At 32.5% G+C, this 25090-nt stretch overlaps 1 protein-coding gene across 3 annotated transcripts in view; it reads right to left on the bottom strand.

Annotated features, from left to right (window-relative positions):
- LOC100373283 (putative sodium-coupled neutral amino acid transporter 11) overlaps positions 1-25090 on the bottom strand; it is a 62307-nt gene that overhangs the window by 17038 nt on the left and 20179 nt on the right. For all 3 annotated transcript variants that reach the window (XM_085501300.1, XM_006822054.3, XM_085501301.1), the window contains 2 exons: positions 2768-2891; positions 1960-2034 (listed from right to left, as the gene is read on the bottom strand). In XM_085501300.1, the coding sequence (XP_085357426.1) occupies positions 1960-2034; positions 2768-2891 (199 nt within the window). The remainder of the gene's footprint in view (positions 1-1959; positions 2035-2767; positions 2892-25090) is intronic.

Below are 25090 nucleotides of genomic sequence, written 5' to 3'. Positions count from 1 at the left end.
CAGCTGAAATCTCAAAAAGAATAGATGAAGGTTTTGTCACACTTGGTGCTTTTATAGATTTGAGAAAAGCTTTCGATACCATTGATCACAGTATTTTGCTAGCTAAACTACAACAATATGGGATTAGAGGGTCAACTTTGAACTGGTTTAAAACTTTTTTGGACGGTCGGAAACAATATGTCAGTACTAAAAACAATGATTCTGACTGTGAAACTATTTCCACAGGGGTACCACAAGGGTCAATCCTAGGCCCTCTTCTTTTTTTAGTTTATATTAATGACATTTCTCGATCATCCCCCCTTTTTTCATTCAGACTATTTGCTGATGACACCAGTCTATTTTATTCCGTAAAAGACCGTTCTGTAAACCTTCACACACTTAATATTGAATTAAATAAAGTTGCTACCTGGTGTAAATCAAATAAATTAACGATAAACATTGACAAAACAAATTTCATGATTTTTCAGACAGCTCAAAGAAAAACAACTATTGAGGGCGTATTATCAATTGATGATTTGTCATTAAGAATGGTGTCGTCAGCTGTTTATTTAGGTGTCACGCTTGACTCAACACTTTGTTGGAGACCCCATATCGATAACATTGTTAAAAAAATCAGTAAAACAATTGGGATAATCTCATACTTGAGGCATTATTTACCAAAATCCATTATGATATTACTTTACAACTCGTTGATTCTCCCACACATTGCTTATTGTATAGAAATATGGGGACACACTTTTAGCACATATATTGATCCAATTTTTAAATTACAAAAAAAGTTTGTCAGATTAATTTCTTTCTCTCATTTTCGAGCAAGTACCACACCACTTTTCCTGCAACTTGGCATTCTTGATGTGTATAAATTATGTAAGTACAATACATGTTTATTTGCATACGATTTGAAAAATGGCCGCCATGCACACTCTCTGGATCATTACGCCTTATCAATATCACATCCATACCATACACGATCAGTAACCTCTGAGAAACTTGCCACACCAGAAATTAATTTAAGTTCAACTAAGAAAAGTCTGACATTTTCTCTTGTAAAACATTGGAATGAGCTCCCAACTTCGTTAAAAATATTAACTTTACGAAACTCGTTCAAAACGGCATTAAAAAAATATCTTTTAACTAATGTATAAATACTTGCATTATTGTAGTATATGTACTAGTATTGTCTATTTTTGTTTTCTTCATTATTATTGATTATGAGAGTTTGTAGTCTCTTTACTTACTTAATTATGTATTTATTTATTTATTTTTAACTTAACAATATAATTTTTTTGTGTATCACTATTCACAACAACGTATATTTTAACAGTTAAGTATGGTTTTGGGGCCAGGGACTAGATTAGTTCTGCTAGAACTACCTCTCTGGTCCCCACCAGGAATAATATATATATTATTATTATTCATTCAGATAAAGTTCCCTGTACAATTGTCTCTTTTTTCTGGTGGAATAAATCTATTCTATTCTATTCTATTCTAAATAACTACACAGTAGATTTGGTCTACATTAGAAGCACATCTCTTGTGCTTGTAGCACACTAAAGGAATAAACTGAAGATTGGATTAATAATAAGCATTAAAAATATTACCTATTTCAATAGATTATGTATGCAGCTTTGCAGGGAATTTTGAAATATTCAGTGAATGGATCAATAACCCCTTTTACATCCACTGTAACTTTTCTCACCTTAGCCAAAATGGTTTTGTTAAAATATGCATTTTATTCATCACATTATGGTGTAATGTTCTCCATGTATGATTGATTGAATTGAGAACTACAAAAAAAAAAAAAGAAAAAAGAATCTCTAACCCAAATTTTCACTTTATTGTATACTGGATAATTAAAATGTCACTTATTTTGACCATGTACCTGTGAAATTTACATTATCGCATCTGCTACTAATCGAACAAATACGGGGTGTCTTGAGAATATTTAGTATTACTTACCTGTCACTATGGCAACTCCAAACATAAGAATAAAACCCAGTGGTAATCCGGCACTACGCATTGCATATGGCATTCCTACAACAACAAAAACATACACACACACCAAAAGTTGACTATTAGAAAGTAGGTGGGGGCGGGGTTGTATAATAAGCTATTGAATTTAATGTAGTATGATTTCTGATTGTATTTAGTAATAACTGACTATATATGTGATGAAATTTCAATTAACTGAATCACTTAGTTTTGTTGTCTAAGACACCATAAAAGGAATGTTTATAACATGAAAAGTTATAATAAATATCTTTACTTTACACTGGGTATTATAAGTATGGACAGCTCAAGATTCAATGGGGAGGGGTCATTCAAGTCATTTACCATGATTCTATCACTAATAGATGGAAAATAAACCAATATGCCATATCACAGAAAGTACTCTCGAAAAAAAACCAGCCGTTAGTCGGCCATTTTGAATCAAATCGCTTAACAGAATGAAATGCATCAGAAAATTATGCCCGCATGAGTTTCAATGACATTGGCCCTGAAGGCATGTTCGAGAAATGGTCCGTGACAGTTAGAACAAAAATGGTCAGTAGTCAGTAACCGGCCATCGATTCTCAAAATAAATTGATTTCATATGTATACAATTACATCCTATTTTATCAGCTAGCTTTAGTCGTGCAAGTACATTAGAGAAATTACTTCAGATAGATGCAGTACATGTTTTCTGACTGTCGAAGCAGAAGATAAAAATAGACATTGAAAAACAGCTCTGGCCATTCACTGCTAGAAATAAGTGATTATAACTTACCCAGAATGCCAGAGCCTATGATACTGTTTATACTATTGATGCTAGCTCCGGATAAGCTGCTCTGACCTTTTTCGTTATCTTTATCATTTTCAACCAACTTTGCATTGTCTGCAGTTGTTTCTGTCTGCAATTTAAAAGAAACAAATATCAAAAGGCTGTCTGTCAGATGATATTTCTCTGCACTTTTTTCTTATATTCTTCAATATTTCTGGAAGTGAACCTTAATTTTGGAGCCAACAAACAAAATTTGAGTCAATTTTCAGTTTTTCCCCAAAAAATTTGGCTATTTTTGTCCAAATTTTCTGAAGCAAAGTGCAGACTATAAACAGGACTATTTTGTGAATTTGGGATGAAAGAGGGAACTGGTGGTGATGAGGTTAGAAGAACTGAATTGCACACTTAAATGAACTGTCAAAACTAGGCTAAGTCAAAGAAGCAATAGACCGAGAATAAGGTTGGGCAGTCAGGGACTGCTGACCATAATTTATTTCATAAACTGGCGCTTGGTTGGCGCATGCGCAGAAGCCACCATATGAAAAGCCCCATATGGAAGGATACATCCCTATGAGGTAATGTGAAGTACCTCAAAAACTATAAACTACAAAGCTCAAAATCTGTAACTACAAACTAAATCTATAAAAACTACAAGCATAAAATAAACAAAAAGGGAGGGTGGGTTGGGGAAACAACGCCTGCTGTGCGTGTCGAGCCAGCTAGCCAATACTCTCAATCTGTAATGCCGCAATATATAGTGCCAAGGTGTTAGCCACGCTAGCTAAGATAATCACACGTTTAGCTTAAAAACAATCAATCAATCAAGACTATAAACAGGACTATTTTGTGAATTTGGGATGAAAGAGGGAACTGGTGGTGATGAGGTTAGAAGAACTGAATTGCACACAAAATGGATAAATTTTATTATATTCTGCTGAAGCAGAACACATACAGTATATCTAAGTAACATACTGTAAAACCATTTATTCTCACTGAAGGAATGATTCAGTGAATATAAAATCCAGCGAATATACCTTTCTTCCTATATTGTACATTGAACTCGTCAAAAATCAGTGAAAATAAATTCCATACAAAACACCCAAAAGATCTTTTCAGTGAAAATTATTAATTCCAGCTAAAATAAAATATTTTACAGTAACGTGAATCAAACTTTTTATTAAAATAAGACATCTGAAATGCCTATAACACTTTTAAACACAATAGTACAGTGTCTCGTGTGAAATAAAAACTATTGTTTCCACTACCAGATGTATAATAATGTCTCTCATCAGAGGTACATTTCTTGGGGTTTGCAACGCGCATAGTACTGTATGGTGACATCATGTCAAGATCCCATTCAAGTCTCATCTCGTAGATAGCGAGACAGGTGCTACGAACTTCTGACATGACATAGGCGGTTTGTAATAAAACAATAAAACATGTATTACCACATTCATAGTGAAAAAATGTAATACATCGAAAATGTACAGAAAATATAGTTATCGTAATCCGTCATATTGTGAGCAGCTATTTTGATCAACCTGGATATCCCAGTATCCTAGTTACCTCGGGCATGCGCATTCGAATTTTTCTGAGTTGGAACGCTTATGCGAGAGCAAGATTGAAACGGGATCTTGGTATCATGTCAACATAGTTGCAAACCCCAAGTAATGTACCTCTGCTCTCATACATCATTTCAAATTTTATGATCAATAAAACTGAAGAGTAAAAACATCAATAATTCAATATTTCACAATAGGTCACTTTAGTTATACTCTTGAATATGATTTCAGTTTTACATTTAATGGCTTCCATTTACTAAAATGTTGTCATGGGGATCACACAATGTTGGTGTTGCTATGAAAATTTTTTTCATCAGGCCACTCAATGAATAGAATTCACTTCACCATATTAATTATAAAGTAATAGAAAAACTAGGAGGACTATCAAACCGTGGGTTCACAGGTTTAACATTCAAATCGTGACTTGCTTGTATTTGACACTCCACCTTTTTTTTTTTGATGCTGGTACAATTTATTTCTCAAAACAACATTTTTGTTGGTCACAGTACATGCTCTCCTACTACAGGCCTGTCGACAGTATATTCAAGAAATTTTTTTTTTTTTGATTTTTTTTTTTTTTTAATATTTAGTCTGCTGTTTCCAGAACATACTGACATATACATTCTTGACCAATATTCATGAATATTATTAAATTTTGTTAGAATACTTGAGAACACATATGTGCTATGTTCCCATAAATATATTGCAAATATGCTCAGTACTGGTAACTGTGTGCCCAATTTGGGAGAAGTTTGAATCTCTCTCCCATAGTGCATTGCACACATGCTCAGCTTGAGCAAAATTTTAATTTCTATCCTATAATGCATTGCAAATAAATGTACTATAAGGAGTAAAACATTTGAATTTCTCTCCCATAATGCATTGCAAATATTCTCAGTAACAAGCTCAGTTGGAAATTTTTGAATTTTTCTTCCATACTGCATTGCAAATATGTTCAATAACGTACATACAGTTGTGAAAAATTTGAATTTTGCTCCCATAATGCACTGAGAATATGTTCAGTAATTTGCTCAATAGTTCAAAACTTGAATTTCCCTCCCATAATGCATTGCAAATATGCTCAATTACTTGCTCAATGGTGAACAATTTATGAACTCTCCTAGAGCCATGAATGCAGATTGTGAAATCAAAACATTTTCTCATATATTCTCAGATGGGTGTTTTTCTTGACAAATGTCACACATAACTGACCCATGAAATCAGCTTTCAAAGTACTTTGTCAACCAAGCTGTCAACAGTGAGACAATCAGCTGGCTAATAGTAACCATGACAACTAAGGTTACCTCTAGGATCCAATCAATCTCTGAGAAACACATTTACTGGATACTATCAGCCACAGAATACCTTGATTCAAACAGATTTCGTTATTAGTAAATTTCAAGACCGTGTACAATCTCTAAATCAACAATACATAATACACATTATGTTACTTCACTTAAAGAGTGATGGTCAGGCAGCATGTCTGTAAATTTTTTGCAAACAAACAAGGTATCTTACATGGAATGCGTACATCGTTATATGAGTCCCATATCGAATGACCAATGTAAGTAAATGAAATTAAAATTAAAAAAAAAATTTATAGAAAAATACATAGAATTGTGAAAAATTGAAAAGTACCAAAATTTCGGCACGGGAAAAATATGGTTTTCAATAGATTACAATTGAGGGTTAAAGTTTGATGTTTTATAGTTGACATTCATGCATTATTAAAAACGTGCAAGTACCTACGATCTATATATAATTCAAAATTAAATTCTTTTCAAATATTAATTAGAGCTGATATGCATCAGTGATTTGAATTCATTTATAGAGCCAGTGAGGAGATGAACTTCGTGAAATGAATTGCAAAACATTTTTCATTAAATTATTATACGCCTTTATAGACAATCAGTGGACAATGACAATTCCCAATGCATGTCCAAATGAATTTGAATTAAAACATTTATGTTTGGTGAAATTTCATTATTAATTACAACAATTATTAGATGGATAGATGAATGAACACATGGAAGGATAGGTGGGTATATGAATGAACACATGGAATGATAGATGGATATATGAATGAACACATAGAAGGATAGATGGATATATGAATGAACACATGGAAGGATGGGTGGGTATATGAATGAACACATGGAAGGATAGATGGATATATGAATGAACACATGGAATGATAGACGGATATATGAATAAACACATAGAAGGATAGACGGATATATGAATGAACACATGTAAGGATAGATGGATATATGAATGAACACATGGAATGATAGACGGATATATGAATGAACACATGGAATGATAGATGGATATATGAATGAACACATGGAAAGATAGATGGGTATATGAATGAACACATGGAAAGATAGATGGATATATGAATGAACACATGGAAAGATAGATGGATATATGAATGAACACATGGAAAGATAGATGGGTATATGAATGAACACATGGAAAGATAGATGGGTATATGAATGAACACATGGAATGATAGATGGATATATGAATGAACACATGGAAGGATAGATGGATATATGAATAAACACATGGAAAGATAGATGGGTATATGAATGAACACATGTAAGGATAGATGGATATATGAATGAACACATGAAAGGATAGATGGGTATATGAATGAACACATGGAAAGATAGATGGGTATATGAATGAACACATGGAATGATAGATGGATATATGAATGAACACATGGAAGGATAGATGGATATATGAATGAACACATGGAAAGATAGATGGATATATGAATGAACACATGGAAAGATAGATGGGTATATGAATGAACACATGTAAGGATAGATGGGTATATGAATGAACACATGTAAGGATAGATGGGTACATGAATGAACACATGGAAAGATAGATGGGTATATGAATGAACACATGGAAAGATAGATGGATATATGAATGAACACATGTAAGGATAGATGGGTATATGAATGAACACATGGAATGATAGATGGATATATGAATGAACAAATGTAAGGATAGATGGGTATATGAATGAACACATGGAAAGATAGATGGATATATGAATGAACACATGGAAGGATAGATGGTTATATGAATGAACACATGGAAGGATAGATGGATATATGAATGAACACATGGAAGGATAGATGGGTATATGAATGAACACATGGAAGGATAGATGGGTATATGAATGAACACATGGAAAGATAGATGGATATATGAATGAACACATGGAAAGATAGATGGATATATGAATGAACACATGGAAGGATAGATGGGTATATGAATGAACACATGGAAGGATAGACGGATATATGAATGAACACATGGAAGGATAGATGGGTATATGAATGAACACATGGAAGGATAGATGGATATATGAATGAACACATGGAAAGATAGATGGATATATGAATGAACACACGGAAAGATAGATGGATATATGAATGAACACATGGAAAGATAGATGGGTATATGAATGAACACATGGAAAGATAGATGGGTATATGAATGAACACATGGAATGATATATGGATATATGAATGAACACATGGAAGGATAGATGGATATATGAATGAACACATGGAATGATAGATGGATATATGAATGAACACATGGAATGATAGATGGATATATGAATGAACACATGGAATGATAGATGGATATATGAATGAACACATGGAAGGATAGATGGGTATATGAATGAACACATGGAAAGATAGATGGGCATATGAATGAACACATGTAAGGATAGATGGATATATGAATGAACACATGGAAGGATAGATGGATATATGAATGAACACATGGAATGATAGATGGATATATGAATGAACACATGGAATGATAGATGGATATATGAATGAACACATGGAAGGATAGATGGATATATGAATGAACACATGGAATGATAGATGGATATATGAATGAACACATGGAAGGATAGATGGATATATGAATGAACACATGGAAGGATAGATGGATATATGAATGAACACATGTAAGGATAGATGGGTATATGAATGAACACATGGAAGGATAGACGGATATATGAATGAACACATGTAAGGATAGATGGATAAATGAATGAACACATGGAAGGATAGACGGATATATGAATGAACACATGGAAGAACAGATGGATATATGAATGAACACATGGAAGGATAGATAAATATATGAATGAACACATGGAAGGATAGATGGATATATGAATGAACACATGGAAGGATAGACGGATATATGAATGAACACATGTAAGGATAGATGGATATATGAATGAACACATGGAAGGATAGATGGATATATGAATGAACACATGGAAGGATAGATGGATATATGAATGAACACATGGAAGGATAGATGGATATATGAATGAACACATGGAAGGATAGATGGATATATGAATGAACACATGGAAGGATAGATGGATATATGAATGAACACATAGATGAATAAATGGATGGATGGATAAATGGATATAGATGATGAACACATAAATGGATGGATGGATGGAGAGATATAGATGATAAACACATGGATGGATAGATGGATGGATGGATGGATGGATTGAGAGATATTGATGATGAACACATGGATGGATGGATGGATGGATATAGATGATGAACACATGGATTGATGGATGGATATAGATGATGAACACATGTAAGGATGGAGAGATATAGATGATAAACACATGGATGGATGGATGGATGGATGGATGGATGGATGGATGAATGGATATAGATGATGAACACATGGAAGGTTGGATGGATATAGATGATAAACACATGGAAGGATGGAGAGAAATATATGAATGAACACATGGATGGATGGAGAGAAATATATGAATGAACACATGGATGGATGGAGAGAAATATATGAATGAACACATGGATGGATGGATGGATGGATGGATGGATGGATATAGATGATGAACACTTGGATGGATGGATACAGATGATGAACACATGGATGGATGGATGGATGGATGGATGGATGGATGGATTGAGAGATATTGATGATGAACACATGGATGGATGGATGGATGGATGGATGGATGGATATAGATGATGAACACATGGATTGATGGATGGATATAGATGATGAACACATGGAAGGATGGAGAGATATAGATGATAAACACATGGATGGATGGATGGATGGATGGATATAGATGATGAACACATGGAAGGATGGATGGATATAGATGATAAACACATGAAAGGATGGAGAGAAATATATGAATGAACACATGGATGGATGGAGAGAAATATATGAATGAACACATGGATGGATGGAGAGAAATATATGAATGAACACATGGATGGATGGATGGATGGATGGATGGATGGATGGATGGATGGATATAGATGATGAACACTTGGATGGATGGATACAGATGATGAACACATGGATGGATGGATGGATGGATGGATGGATGGATGGATAGATGGAGAGATATGTATGGAAGGGGTAAATGGATATATGAATGCAATTTCCTACATGTATTGAGCGATGGACAGGATGGATATATAGAAGAATCCCATGGATGAATTTAATTGTAAACTGTAATTATCAATTAATGTTTTTCAAAAAATCTTTTGAAAAAGAGAACCAAGTTTTTGGTTCCAAGATGCCATATTATGGGTATGTGACTCAATATGAACCCCTTGGTAATACCTGGTATATATCAGGAAGCACACTCAGGAACAGGAACTGTGTGCTAATGGGAATTACTTGGCACTGTAGCATAACAAGAGACTTCCAGGATTTCCTAAAAGCTTATTTCCTGCTGAATATATTAAAAAGGTAACATATCGATCAAGGTAGATGTAACGCAAGACTAGTTTGCAAGCATCAAGTCTTGCAATTCAAAGACACACATATAACCAGATAATGAGGTTGAGGCTGTGAACACATTCATTGGAATTCATTGAATTGATAATACAATTTCATTTGCTGTCATTGTTACAACCAGATTCACACCTGACACTTGAGATAGCTCATTTGTCACGGCTTTATTTAGCGTATTCCATGTTCTAAGTGCAACTTGCATGTTTATCAAAGTGATTACAAAACATCTAAAATGATTAAATCCCCAAGTAATTGTTTGATATTTAAACTATCAAAAGTACGCACTATATACGATATGTGTATATTAAAGAGAAAAGCAACGCTGGATTAATTGGCTTTAACTACTGTGCATTACCTGGCTAGACAAACTTGTATCATAACAATATCATGTCACAGACTTAAATTAAAGTGGGGTAGTTGTCACCTGCGCATGCGTCAGATGGCCATAGTGTGTTATTGTTTACAAACAAGCGTCCACTCAGGAGCCTTTGCGTTTTTAGCGTGTGTTGTTATTGTCGCTTGGTACTCAATTCCCGCGCATGCGCAGGTGACGACCCTTCCGCTTTAACCATTATTATACAGTTTTATGCATTGTAATTACCAATGACAGTATTTATTATTACTGTGTTGATATTGAAATATTATTAAGCAATTGCATCTTGACTGATACTCAAAAAACAGTGGAAAGACAAATAGATCACTATGACCTCACTCAACTAGGAAAAGTTTATTTTGTTTCTTGCAATTTATCCTGGTTGCTTGGATAGAATTACATTGCCCATCACGTTCATGTATTTCTCTGATGAATATTTTAACTCACACTGAGCCTACTTTTTTGCCAACGTTTTACATTTGTTGATACATACTAAAAAAATGAAATGCAAAACTATGAGTAATATATGGCATACTTGAAAAAAAAGTGTTTAAATTGGAGTGTAAAATGTTGTCTGTGGCAGAGAATAATACTTGACCATCAACCATATCACCAACGACAATAATCATTTAAGAATGGCGGGAAGGTTGACTAGAAAAAAGCTTTTTTTTAAACTTTTATAGTAATCCAAAATAATGCTGCAACATTATCATTAATAGATAATACAAACAGTATGATATAAAGAAATTAAACCATAAAATATACATCAGTGCAGTGTCAAGATAATGACAAATTACACAACAGATACAGACAGCATACGTTAATCATGTTTACTCCTTTGACTGTTCCCAGGATGCAACATTAATTATATCAACAGAGAATCCCAACAAATGATTGTTATCTCATCATGCTTTCCATCATGGCTGAATGCTGTACATTTCATAATGGCTGCTGGCGATTTCTTTTATGTATAGTATTATTTTTTATCAGATGTAATTTTAAGAAAGTGGAATATATTTCACAAAGTCTTGTACAATGTATTATTCAAATCTAGCTGTCACAGATAAGAAATTGTGATGAATATATCAGGCATTGCAGAATGAAAAATAGAAATCTTTTTTTTTTCTGAAACTACACATACAGTAAAGTGCTCGATTAGTAGAAAATAACAGTTATGGATATGAGTCAAAATAATTCATAATTTAACCCTTTGTATGCCATCAATTTTTTCTCGCAATATTTTGGTGCAACTGTTTTTATGTATATTTTTTTATTGTTTTTTATTTTTGTTTTTAATTGCTGTTAATACATTTTTAAAAATTAAAAAAATAAATGAAGAAATAAAAATTGAAAAATTACACGTTACAATGGTTGTAAAAGAGTTATATTGATCCATTCACTGAATATTTTAAAAGCCCTGCGTAGGTATGTACATAATTTATTGACTAGTTCCGGTATACATAATTTACACAGACATTTTCTTGTACTTTATAACTGATGGTTACATTGAGTATTAACCTTGGGCAGTCACCGTGCAGACAACATTAATTGGTACACATGAATACATAATATTTTAAAGGTTGAAAGCATCTAACACACAAGAAAATAATTTCTTGAATTATTCATTGTGTTTGGTATTTCAAAGAAAATCTTGGGGTACCGTAATAGTTTTATGAACATCAATAATAGGTAATTATTTTTCCCATTTTTCAATCCAAAATGGCCGCCAAAGTTAAGTTTGATGCTCTGGGCAAAGTTATTGTTTCCATGGAAACTAGTTCGGGGTTTTTTTTGCTCACCAAAATATCAAAAATTTGTGTTTGTAATGTTGTATTGTCTGCTAAATTTAGTTGAAACCATGAAGAGAATACTTTGTTGTGAGAAGTAATAAGTGTAATATAATATTTGAAACCGTGGTTACGGTATTCGCAAGATATCAATGTCAGAGGAGTTTTTTGCCAATAGCCAATATCACTGTACAGCTCTGTAGATTCTGTTGTGATTGCATGTTCTGCACATAAGGGTGTCATAAAAGTAACTAAATTGCATGATAGATTCTCAGTTACACAATCAAAGATGGACGATATCACAAAATCAATATTTGATGATAAGCATTTTCCATTAAGATAAGACTTAGATGCACACTAGAATCTTGAGTTAAACGCTTCCTTCCATATCTCTTTTGAATTTATAGGGCTATTTTACTCTTGTTATCACTGTGTCTGAGTGATTTAGTATTGCAAAATTGAACAACACATACCAATCTTTAAATGTACCTGCTAAACAATCGGTGCCAACAAGTCTACGGAACATACATCACCGTATGAGTGGATGATAAGTTGTTACTCTGATGCATTTCCAACAGATTTGATGCGAGAGAAAAATTTTAAAAATGAGTATAAAGAGAAAAAATCCTGAAATCTGATGATGAAGATCTACGTATAATTAACAGTTACTGTAGAATACTTTATTTTTGCTTGGAGTTCATTTTTGCTATTTTCGCTGAAGGAATGATTCAATGAAAATAAAATCCAGCGAATACACCTTTTTTTCTATATTTTACATTCAACTTGTCAAAAATCAGTGAAAACAAATTCCATACAAAGCACCAAAATTGTCTTTTCAGCAAAAATTTATTCCAGCTAAAATAAAGTATTTTACAGTATTTGATATTACTCTCTGCATGCTCATCAGAATGATAAAATTGTATCGGATTGGTACCAAGAATTTTATTTAATTCAAACTACTGTATTTGCACTATTAATTGTGCATCTCCAATCAAATTGCATATAGAAATGAAAAATTGCATTGGCTGTATTTTGAATCGTTAAAATATGACTTATTTTGACTTGCAAAAAAATCTCTGTAATTCATGCAAACAAATGCCCTAATGTTAGAGCAACTATGGTATTTTGATTAGTATGTCAGTAAACTATAATTAACCCATTTCACCACCGGACTTTCTCACCCAAATTGTTCTGCACTTTTTTCTTATATTCTCCAAGATTTCTGAAAATTAACCCTAATTGTGGCGCCAACAGACAAAACTAACTTGAGTAAATTTTCAGTTTTTACTCAAAAAATTTTGCTATTTTTGTCCCAATCTTGTGAAGGAATGTACAGACTTTAAATGTGACTATTTTGTGAATTTGTGATGAAAAGAGTGAACTGGTGGTGAAAATGTTAAATAATCAGAAAACTGTATTTGCTATATAAGCACAGGGAGTTGGAAAAATTTATGTATTTTAATAAATTATTAAATAATAAAATATTATATAACTTTTCTTTTACCCCCCCCCCCCTGCACTTCCTGGTATCGATTTCAAGTAATCACTGATCTTTGTTTATACCACTCTTTCCTTTATCACAAGCTTTGTTATGCGCTATTGTTATATGCAAATTTTAACACGCGATGTAAACACACTCTATGATATAAGTAACACATGGTGCCTCTTGTAAAATATGTTCATAGAATAACAAAGTGAGTACATCAATTTATTCAATATCTTTATTTCAGTTAAACTTCACTTTATGGTTAAACTTTGTATTTAAAGAACTAACATTTTTGTTGTGCATTTCTATTTGAGACACGCTTCAAATGGCACATACAAAGCAATTACTGTAAAGGGTTAATTATTCATTGGGTTTTAATTTTGCTTATTTTGCTGACTGGAAAATGTGCTAAATTAAAACCCAGTGATATTTAAAATTTAGCATAGAACACATTACCGGTATCTAAATGATAAAACCGTGAATTTAAAACCCACTGAATATGCCTGAAATGGTAAATCAGCAAAATTTTAACCTCGTGAAAATTAGTCATTTTACAGTGTATCAATTTAAAATTTGCCCATGATAATTAAGTTGAAGCTTTATCATTATTATCGTAGTTTACGTTTTACCATGCTGCCGTATTGATATTTTTAAATATTCTCCACTTGTGGTTCACAACTTGATAATTTTAGTAATTTGAGCCATTTTAAATCGAAGGTACATCAGTTAATTCTTTAAAGTTAAATTCAGATATTTCAAATGTATATGTTTTTTATCGTATATGTTATTTATTGTATTTTGATGTATGTGTGAGTGAGGAGCCTGTAAATAGGACTTGTGCAAATAAATGAATAAATAAATATTATGTAGGCTGAGAAAAAAATATCTCTGTTTCTCGTTTCTGTGCGCATCATTTTGAACTATGCGCCTCAGACGTTTTTTTCCTTTTAAAGCATTCCAAAATGCGTTTGTACTCGCTCTTGTCTCAAATTCCTCCCATTTTAGCTCAGTATTCCAAAAAAAAAAAAAAAAAAAATGCCTCATTTTTAAATTTCCATGAAACAAGAAACACAGAATTTTTTTTTCCTGGCCTTATATGTACAAAAACGGATTTGATATGTGGCTTTTAGTTGCCATAAATGATTACACTGACAGACGGATGAAAGACAGACTGCAGTATAGTAATATTAGTGCACTATATATATATAAAACATGACAGCATATTTAAAACATGCATTATTGAATTTTTTATGGCTATATATTATATTAATTGTTTCCAGGTGAGTAAGATTGAAAGCACTTTCCATATATATACACACAACGTAATCATGGTAACGTCTGAGGTGAAAGGTCAGCTAATATATGTATCAATCCAGTGTATACTGTTAATTAGGAAACTACAATATTTTATATGGTGACAACAACCATGCTCATTCCACTACTATGTTGTATACCATGTCTCTGCATTGCATAAATTGACCAAACAAATTTAACTTTTTGAGCGCCATTATTTTTTCAAGAAAATTTTCCGTGCAACATTGTCCCTGTTTTTATGTAGTTGTCTGCACAAATTTTGATAATTTTTGAACAAATAGACATAATTTCCTACATATCTAAATTTATTTTTTATTTTTCATCATTTATATAATTTTCCCCATAAATGTTTCTCAGAGTGTTTCTATTCTTTTAGTTGTGTATGTGCAGCTGAGGATTACTTGTTAACCGAATATTTATCACTATATACATGGACATGTAGCTGAAGTGTGCTTTTACGTATCTTGATCATAAAACATGCACATGTCATTTTTATAAATATTATTTTATTTCAAATTTCTCATAAGCTACAAGATACAATTATGAGAAACTAACAAACAAGAAGTATTAAAATCTTAATATTAAAATCATATAATTCTACAGAATGGATTATTGTAATGTCACTAAAAAAACAATTGCAAACACAAAAGATGACATCAAGGAAATGATAAGATCCTACTAAGCTACATACAATTTTATCATGGCTTCCTAGTTCCTCATTTTGATAATACTCTATATCTCATAACTTTTTTTTTTTAAATTGTTATGAACAATTGAATTTTTTTGAAAAATAAAAAGCAGCTGTCAAATGTATAAATGAGTATAAAAACAAAATTGTTGCCATAGCTACACATACGTTGACTACTGACTAGTTCTATTTGACTACTTTGTATACAATTATTGTGAAGTCAACGGGTATTCCTTCCAGTTTGCACATTGAATCAAAGCCGGAACACTATGACAAACATTATTTTTTTTAGGTCTTGCCATTAATGATATAACGAGACAAAAATTGCGAAGAAAAGATAATTTAGATTATTACTATTATATTCTATGTAATTAATTGATGTTTCCCTTTGTTATGATTCTTTATGATTAGCATACAGATTATTTGACATAATTGCTTTAATGAGAATGTGACAATAAATGTAACACAACAACCACCAGACCTGAGGGGTGATTCAAAAAATGTCACTGAGGGGGAATTCAACCGATGTCCCTGAGGGGGGATTCAACCAATGTCCCTGAGGGGGGATTCAACTAATGTCCCTGAGGGGGGATTCAACCGATGTCCCTGAGGGGAGTACAACCGATGTCCCTGAGGGGGACTCAACCGATGTCCCTGAGGGGGAATTCAACCGATGTCCTTGACGGGGGATTCAACCGATGTTCCTGAGGGGGGATTCAACTGATGTTCCTGAGGGGGGATTCAACCGATGTCCCTGAGGGGGGATTCAACCGATGTCCCTGAGAGGGGATTCAACCGATGTCCCTAATGATTGATTTCAGAATTGTTTCATAATAGACTGATATAACTGCAAAGATTTATGTTTAAATATCTCAACGTCAAGTTAGTTTCACTGGTAACTATACATTCACTACAATATTATTACTTTATATAGAAAAGTAAACATGTCATTTTCATCCTGCTTTCCCTAAATTTCAAATGGATCGTCCCACTATTGTCAATTTGGGTAATTTTTCTGAAAAAAATTCTGACCGATTTTACATGTAAATTGATTTCATTCACTACACCTCATGGCTGAATTACATTCTTGTAGTACGTCCGGAGAATTCCTCTATGAATTGATGCGCCATCATTGTTGCCATAGAAACCATTATTGTAAAAGGTCCCGGTCCATTGATCAATTTGTACGAATAATTTTTCACAATCCAAACAGAAAAAATATATATATCTATATTGCTTTCGAAATGAACGTGAATCCCAAACGTCCTATTTGCATTTGAAAAAATAAATTGTCACATATCACAAATGATAGCCTCATCAAATTTAAGAGAGCGTATGTTAATAAGTAAATCTAATTCTGAATTGCAGTTTTAATGTTCATCAACGGAAAATGAGTGTACACCTTGCTTCTTGAAATGAGCGAAATTAGAAACCCAAGTCGTTAATTCAGCACGGTTCTTTTACAAGCCAAATATCTCAAGCCTAATGAACCTGTATCAAATATTTAAACATCGATAGAAAGAAAAACACCAGTCATGTGCACACTTGACGAGCTCTGACAGTTCTGAATGCATTATGGATGAGAGAATGAATAATAAAGAAACAACCGCTCTGTGATTATATTAGTCATGTCAGTGTAAGCCGAAGCGTTTTTTTCTTCTTTCAAATGACTTTAGAGATATCACATGTAGGTGCATTCATATTGACAACACAGCGCCATTAATTTAATGAAAAGATAAGAAATGCCTGTATCATACACTACACATGATTTCAGATGTCTGTGACCAGAATTGATTATAATGTTTGCTTTGTTTGCCGGCTTTCGTTAAACTTAAACAGGTGCAGGTCAATATTCTGAATACTGTATATATAATCCTCTCTCAAATTGTTATAGTGCATTATGGGTAAATTGCAAGAAAAAAACTAAATCACAATACAATTAAGTCACTGCAGTTGTTCAATAGTGAACACAAATTGAGTCAGCCATTTTGAATCGAAACAAACGCTTGATTTTTATGCGTTTCTAGCATTACAGCATGAACAAAGAAGTACGGGTAACGTGCAACGTCCCTGGGAAAGTCGTTATCAATGTTCCAATGACCCCATCAACCCCCCATCCTGGTTGAAGCGACAGCAAATAAGCTTCATACAGATACTTTACAAATTAAATTCTTTTGAATGGTCACAGCAATGTTGCAATAAGAAACAGGCAACAACTGAGCCATAGTACGTACCTAGACAAAATTTAATTAGTATAAAAATCAAGTGGCGCCAGGGGAAGTACGATTGTCACAAAATGTAGCAAATCGTTTTCATAACATTAGATCATTTGATAGTGGCAATAAAGAAATTTGTTCTTCACTATATTGCAATGTTCATAGGCAGTTTGGTAATGTACTGCACTCCCCGTACAAATCTTGTTTGGATTTACATGTACTATAAAAAGGCTGACATTTGGTCATCATGAATTGGATTGTCAAATGAATAACTCTGCATATGTATGACATGATGTATATATAAAGTTTGAACATGATTGGTTAAGGCACATCATCAACGTTCATTTAAACAAATCAGACGATCTAAAAATCAAAATGATGTGTACAAAAGGTGCCAGAATGTCCAAATATGTGCAAAGTTAAACAAAATCTATCCATACACAACCAAGAACTGGTCCAGGAATAGCACAAATGCTTGACTTTCATGAATTATTACCATCTTGAATCTGGATATCATCTGTGAAATCACTACAATTAGACTACCTGTCAGTGTGGAAACTATACTGGATATCATCTGTGATATCTCTCTACAATTAGACTACCTGTCAGGGTGGAAACTATACTGGATATCATCTGTGATATCTCTCCACAATTAGACTACCTGTCAGGGTGGAAACTATACTGGATATCATCTGTGATATCTCTCTACAATTAGACTACCTGTCAGGGTGGAAACTATACTGGATATCATCTGTGATATCTCTCTACAATTAGACTACCTGTCAGTGTGGAAACTATACTGGATATCATCTGTGATATCTCTCTACAATTAGACTACCTGTCAGGGTGGAAACTAAACTGGATATCATCTGTGATATCTCTCTACAATTAGACTACCTGTCAGGGTGGAAACTATACTGGATATCATCTGTGATATCTCTCTACAATTAGACTACCTGTCAGGGTGGAAACTATACTGGATATCATCTGTGATATCTCTCTACAATTAGACTACATGTCAGGGTGGAAACTATACTGGATATCATCTGTGATATCTCTCTACAATTAGACTACATGTCAGGGTGGAAACTATACTGGATATCATCTGTGATATCTCTCTACAATTAGACTACCTGTCAGTGTGGAAACTATACTGGATATCATCTGTGATATCTCTCCACAATTAGACTACCTGTCAGGGTGGAAACTATACTGGATATCATCTGTGATATCTCTCTACAATTAGCCTACCTGTCAAGCTGGAACTATACTTGATATCATCTGTGATATCTCTCTACAATTAGACACAGACTTAAACATGCTTATTTTTGACTAAAGTGGATGAATCTAATTGGCTATTCTTGTTTTCACATCCCATTGACTTTTCTACTAACATCCTGAAATTAGTTGTCTATTCAACGGAACCACCTATCACCATTCCAATTTACCCATAATCGTGATCTGCATGTAAATTAATGCATCCAAGCAGAATTGATACATTAGAGAATGTTCAGGCTTAGGATAGACTGATTATCTACACATATACTGGTAACGTTAATATGCCAATCTGAACTAATTTGTTTTTAATTATTATATAACATTTAATGGCAATATAATTGCATCACTGTAGCAATTCAAATACATCACCAGATAGTTGATATAATTATCTAGAGAAGACATGATTTAAACATCAATTTGTATCTACCTATTATACCATTAATAATCCAATTTTATGAAGAAATTTAGCATTTTTCATGTTGATATTCAAATAGTGCATTTTTGCAGAGTAGAGAAAGCACCCATTTTTAGCCTTTTCACCACCAGTTCCCTCTTTTTATCACAAATTCACAAAATAGTTCCCTTCTAAGTCTGCACTTTCCTTCAAAGGATTGGGACAAAAATTTGTCTGTTAATTGGCTCCAAAATTAGGGTACATTTCCAGAAATATTGAAGAATATAAAAGAAAAAAGTGCAGAATAATTTGGGTGTAAAAATCTGGAAGTGAAAAAAGGGTTGAGACCATAATTTATAAAATGGCCTTGCACATAGGAATAACTTGGGAAAAAAGGGCACAAAGGCAATGGCTTTTGATGTCTCCAGGAAGTTGCAACGCAAATATATAATGTCCTGAACAAAGCTCAACAATGAAAATGTAATGAAACCATCACACAGTGAATTTAATCTAAAATAATAAAGCTCAGCAATGAAGAATTATGGTGCAGGTAATGAAACCAATATGATGCCCTGAATTCCAACAACCTCACATGATATATAACAATCATGTGACTATCCCGTGAAATGAAATTGTTTTGTGACACCAGGTGATCAATCAATTATTCATGATAGTATATCACATGACAGTAATCATAGTATAGAGTTACTTGTAGCAATTCTAGAAAACAAGTTGTGTACCCTATATTGGTTATTAGATAAAAAAAAAAGGCCAAACAGGAGAAATGAGTGCAGTACAGGTTGGATTTATAATGTAAATAAATAGAATGCCTTTTGTGTCTGTGTGAGTCCGTTCTGGACATGTAGCCCAGACTGGAGAAATAAACAATACTACCCCATAACCATGGAGCTATATATTATTCATAGTTGTAAAATTTAGTGCTCATTCATGATATAATGCTATAAAAAATGATATCCTTATAAAAAAAATGTCTATTTTGTTCACATAATGATAAATTAATATTTTTAAAATGTTATCATAAGGATATGATTGAATACAAATTACCAAATAACATTATACACTGAACTGGTACCAACTAGCTCTGTGAGTGGCTGCCTTAGTCTTAGATCATATATTATCATATGCATGCATATGTAGATATCAACCAGAGCAAACATATAATATTTAAATTAAATGCATTAATTAACCCTTTGACAATCATATATTTTCCCCGCAAAAAAAATCAGTGTACATTTTTACACATTTTACAAAATTTTCAACATAATGTTAATCTCACAGACAGTATCTGACATTGGTATTATAGATTTGGAATTAAAGTTTTGTCAATTTTTATCGAAATTTCACGTAAGGAGCAGATTGTACAGAAATATTTAATAAACGGTGCCAAAAGATGATAATGGCACTCAAATAGATAAATCTTGCTAATTCAAACTCCGGAATTAATCAATCTACATACAAAATATCCTAACAAGTATGTGGTTGCTATGACTACAAGATGAATCATGCCCAATCCTTCATCTTCAGATAACTAGCTGCTGGCTTTAATGCTGCCAAGTAAAAAAATGCGTAAAATTAAAAAGCCTCACAAATCCTTGTAATATTGAAGAGCTAAAGGTTCTATCAAATAAATGAAAGAACAAAAAAAGGAAACAAAAAGGGAAAAAAAAGGAACCTAGATCAATGATTTCATCCATAGCATAAATTCTACTCTGGTGGCCATTTTGAATTGAGAATTCATAATTCAAAAACCAGTTTAGGTACACCAATTTTATTCTTCTTACATTCAAAATATCCAGTCAAAACTAATAATGCGGAAAAGTTTCCAAAAAAAAAAAAAATCATGAGTCAAAAGAACGTCCCCCGAGTCAACCCTTAAAGATGTGACAGCTATTATAAGTATTTCCTTGAAGACCTCAAGAATTGATAGTTACATTTTAGATCGGCTCATTTAGAAAGAAAAATAGACAATTGTGTTAAGAAGTACATCATGGTATATATTTATTACCGGTGCATCTCATCAAACAAATCAGCTATGCATTAAATGTCATGACAGCAACACTAGAGAAGACCGTTCAGTAAAATTACATTCCGTTGAGTCCTAACTATTATCATGGTTACATTGCCATCAGACTGAAATATCAAAGACTATTCTTTTCTCAAAGTAATCAAATAAACAACTGGTCATTTTTATTTTGCTGGCAATTTAGAATGTCCAAAGATAAAAAAAAAGATCAATTTCAAACACAGGATTTGGAAGTTGTATCTTTCGAAAAAAAAGTTATCGTCTATGATTGATGGAAACATTTTTTCATCGTATAGGAAATTGAAAATGAAATGTTAGCAAAACCAGTGGCATATTCGATGATGTTCATGCGTGCTTAGAATTAAAAATCCAAACAGACTAAACCTTGTCATACAGTCTAATAATAGAAATACAGGGGGCCATGGGATTTAAAGCAACTCTTAGACTAGCTTATGAAAGAAGAATGAGAGAAAACATTAAGTGTATGTATGCCTCTGCTGGGTAGAAGAATTTGAAACACTGAATTATTTTATTCTTTGATGCAAATCCCTGACAAACTAGAGACAAATCTTACATGGAATGAATTAAGAAGATTCTGAGTTCTAAAAGAAAATCAACTCAGTATGACAGCTTATCTATAGTGTACTGATAAATAAGTTTTCTCTTGGGGAGGATACTAAAGTAACAGTATTACTTTTCAATTGTGCCTGGATAGTGAGACAAATTAACTATTAATGCTGTTGACTTTATAAAAAATCTTTTTGTTATTTATTCACTCAACTGCCAGAGATTTCACTTTCTGTTTTGTTTTGTTTTTACTTTTCATTTTCATTTTCCCAGAAAATGTTTTAAAGAATATTGTGTCCCCTGTGATTGGAATGCAATGAATGGATAAAAAAATGAATGAATAAGCACATGTTCAATATCATGTTTAATGATTCCAATTTATATGAACTACAATTTGCTGCTACATTTAGAACATTTTAGGCATTTTTTATATAAATTCTTGGTTAATTCTGGACCAGAGAGGCATAATTTTCTCTAAGCTAGGAATCTTGATAAAAACTTTTGAAATAAATGATACAGGTTTGTTTTGTGAAAGGTAATAAAATTTGGACTTTGGTGATTGGAGGTTCAACTTTATTATTCATTGTTTTGTTTTTTCATTTTAATTCTTACGTTGTTATGTTATTTTGTATTTGTACTGTTTTAATATCATATAATAATAAAAAACAACTTTATTATTCAAAATTGAGAAGTTCAATTGATAATATGCACGAGTGTACAATTTAACTGTGTGCATAAATGAATATACGATATAGGTCCCTCTTTTCATCACAAATCCACAAAATAGTCCCATTTATAGTCTGTACTTTGCTTCAGAAGACTGGGACAAAAATAGCCAAATTTTTTGAGTGAAAAATGAAAATTTACTCAAATTTTGTCTGTTCGCTCCAAAATTAGGGTTCATTTCCAGAAATATTGAAAAATATGAGCAAAAAGTGTAGACAAATTTGGGCGGGAAATCTGGTGGTGAAAGGGTTAAACTCAGGAAAGCCAGTATTAGCAGCAAATTGGTGCAAACATGGCAACAATTCAAATTTGACATCAATATATATTCCTTTTTATGATTTTTTTATCACTTTCTAGTGTTTTCATAGGAAGAAATATATGATACATAATTTGGTCATTGCCCAAGTTTCCTGTGAATGGCCATTGATAGATATTCTCACAAACAACAACCTGTTGATTCAAAATGCAACCTGCTTTATTTATTCAATGAGTTAAGGGGTCTAGTAAACAAATAAAGGTATTTAAGTCAATCTAAATTGTATGAACATATATTGAAATCCATAAAGTAGTAATTTACTATAGCGAACAAATATGCATAGTAGATGCATTGTTAAAAAATATGCCATGCATTATTGTCGCACAAACTTTTAAATATTAGTACCGAGTATTATTTAATGACAGTACATTTATTATAATATTAGCCTATAAAAGATTGATTTATTTTGAAATAAATATCACCCACTCTTTTATGATCTGTCTTTGTAATTTAATTATTTTGCCAAATTAAAAAGTGTGATTTTTTTTATTTAGCTTTTAGTATCCTTCCATGTTAATAGATTAACTGTTCAACTGTGGATGATGAATTATGATCTAAAACAAAATATAAAACATAAAATGCAATTGAAACACATGAAATGTTATTGCTCAATTCCCTGAATAGTACAGATATGTGATATGTAAAAAAAATTTACAAAAAAATTTTTAAATTTATAAAAAAAAATCTTAATTCAGAAAAAAAATATTTACAACTAAGTTTAGTACTCAACAGAATTTGGTAACAAAGAAGTTGAACATACAGGTCAATATTTTTGAGAAAATGAAAATAGTTGATAAAAGATTTTGTACTATTTTGTATGAATTCCATTTGTAAAATTTTATATCCTAGGATGCTTTCTATTTATTATAATAAATAGTGAAACATTATTTTAATAAATTCATTATTCTTTTTAACATTACAATTATACATAAGCTTGCAATATCAATACTTGTTTTGATATTATATGTTATCAATACAACTAATTATCAATAAGTGCCGGAAACATTTGTGAGAAAGTCAATCAATACAGACAATGAAGTAAAGGAATATTGAATATATATATATACAGTGAGGGATAGACCACATGATGTACACATGGGTCAAAGTTCAAACACAGCATGCTGTCAGATGTAAAGAATAAATTGATTGCAAGAGAAGTGAGAGAATTATGGATTTACAGCACTGTGATGTTAAAGCTCAACATGCGGCAATTCAAAATGAGTGAAAGCTTGTGGTATAGACCCTGAAAAAATGGCGCTTATCGAGTTAATTCTACTGAAGAGTACGCCGCTGTTGAATTATGTTTTCAGGAATAAAATAAATTATGTAATACAGCAATAAGTACGCGCATTCATCGTATTGAACGGCAGATGTTGTATATGAGGCATAAGTCATTTTGAAAAATGATGTTACAACTTTTTCCAAAAATAAATGTAATTTTTCTCTGATGCATTAATGGTATATGATCGTTAAAGCAGCTGGTCTGACAGTGGGTAGCATCTGATAGCGTTTCCAAACATAAATCACCACTAGAATATGATTTCTGCCAACTTATAAGTGACAACTTTTTGTCTTTTACTGAATTCTTGTTATAGAATATGCATGAAAACCCGGTAACTTCAAACTTTAAACTTTAAACCTGTGATATCTATTAAATCTTTCTACAAAGGTGCCTGTATCTCATCAATGAAACTTTCATAGAATTCTCTG

The sequence above is a fragment of the Saccoglossus kowalevskii genome, chromosome 7 (assembly GCF_978046115.1).
Source record: "Saccoglossus kowalevskii chromosome 7, keSacKowa6.1, whole genome shotgun sequence".
NCBI lineage: Eukaryota > Metazoa > Hemichordata > Enteropneusta > Harrimaniidae > Saccoglossus > Saccoglossus kowalevskii.
The sequence above is the reverse complement of the archived record's forward strand: the minus strand, read 5'-3'. Positions and strand labels throughout refer to the sequence as shown.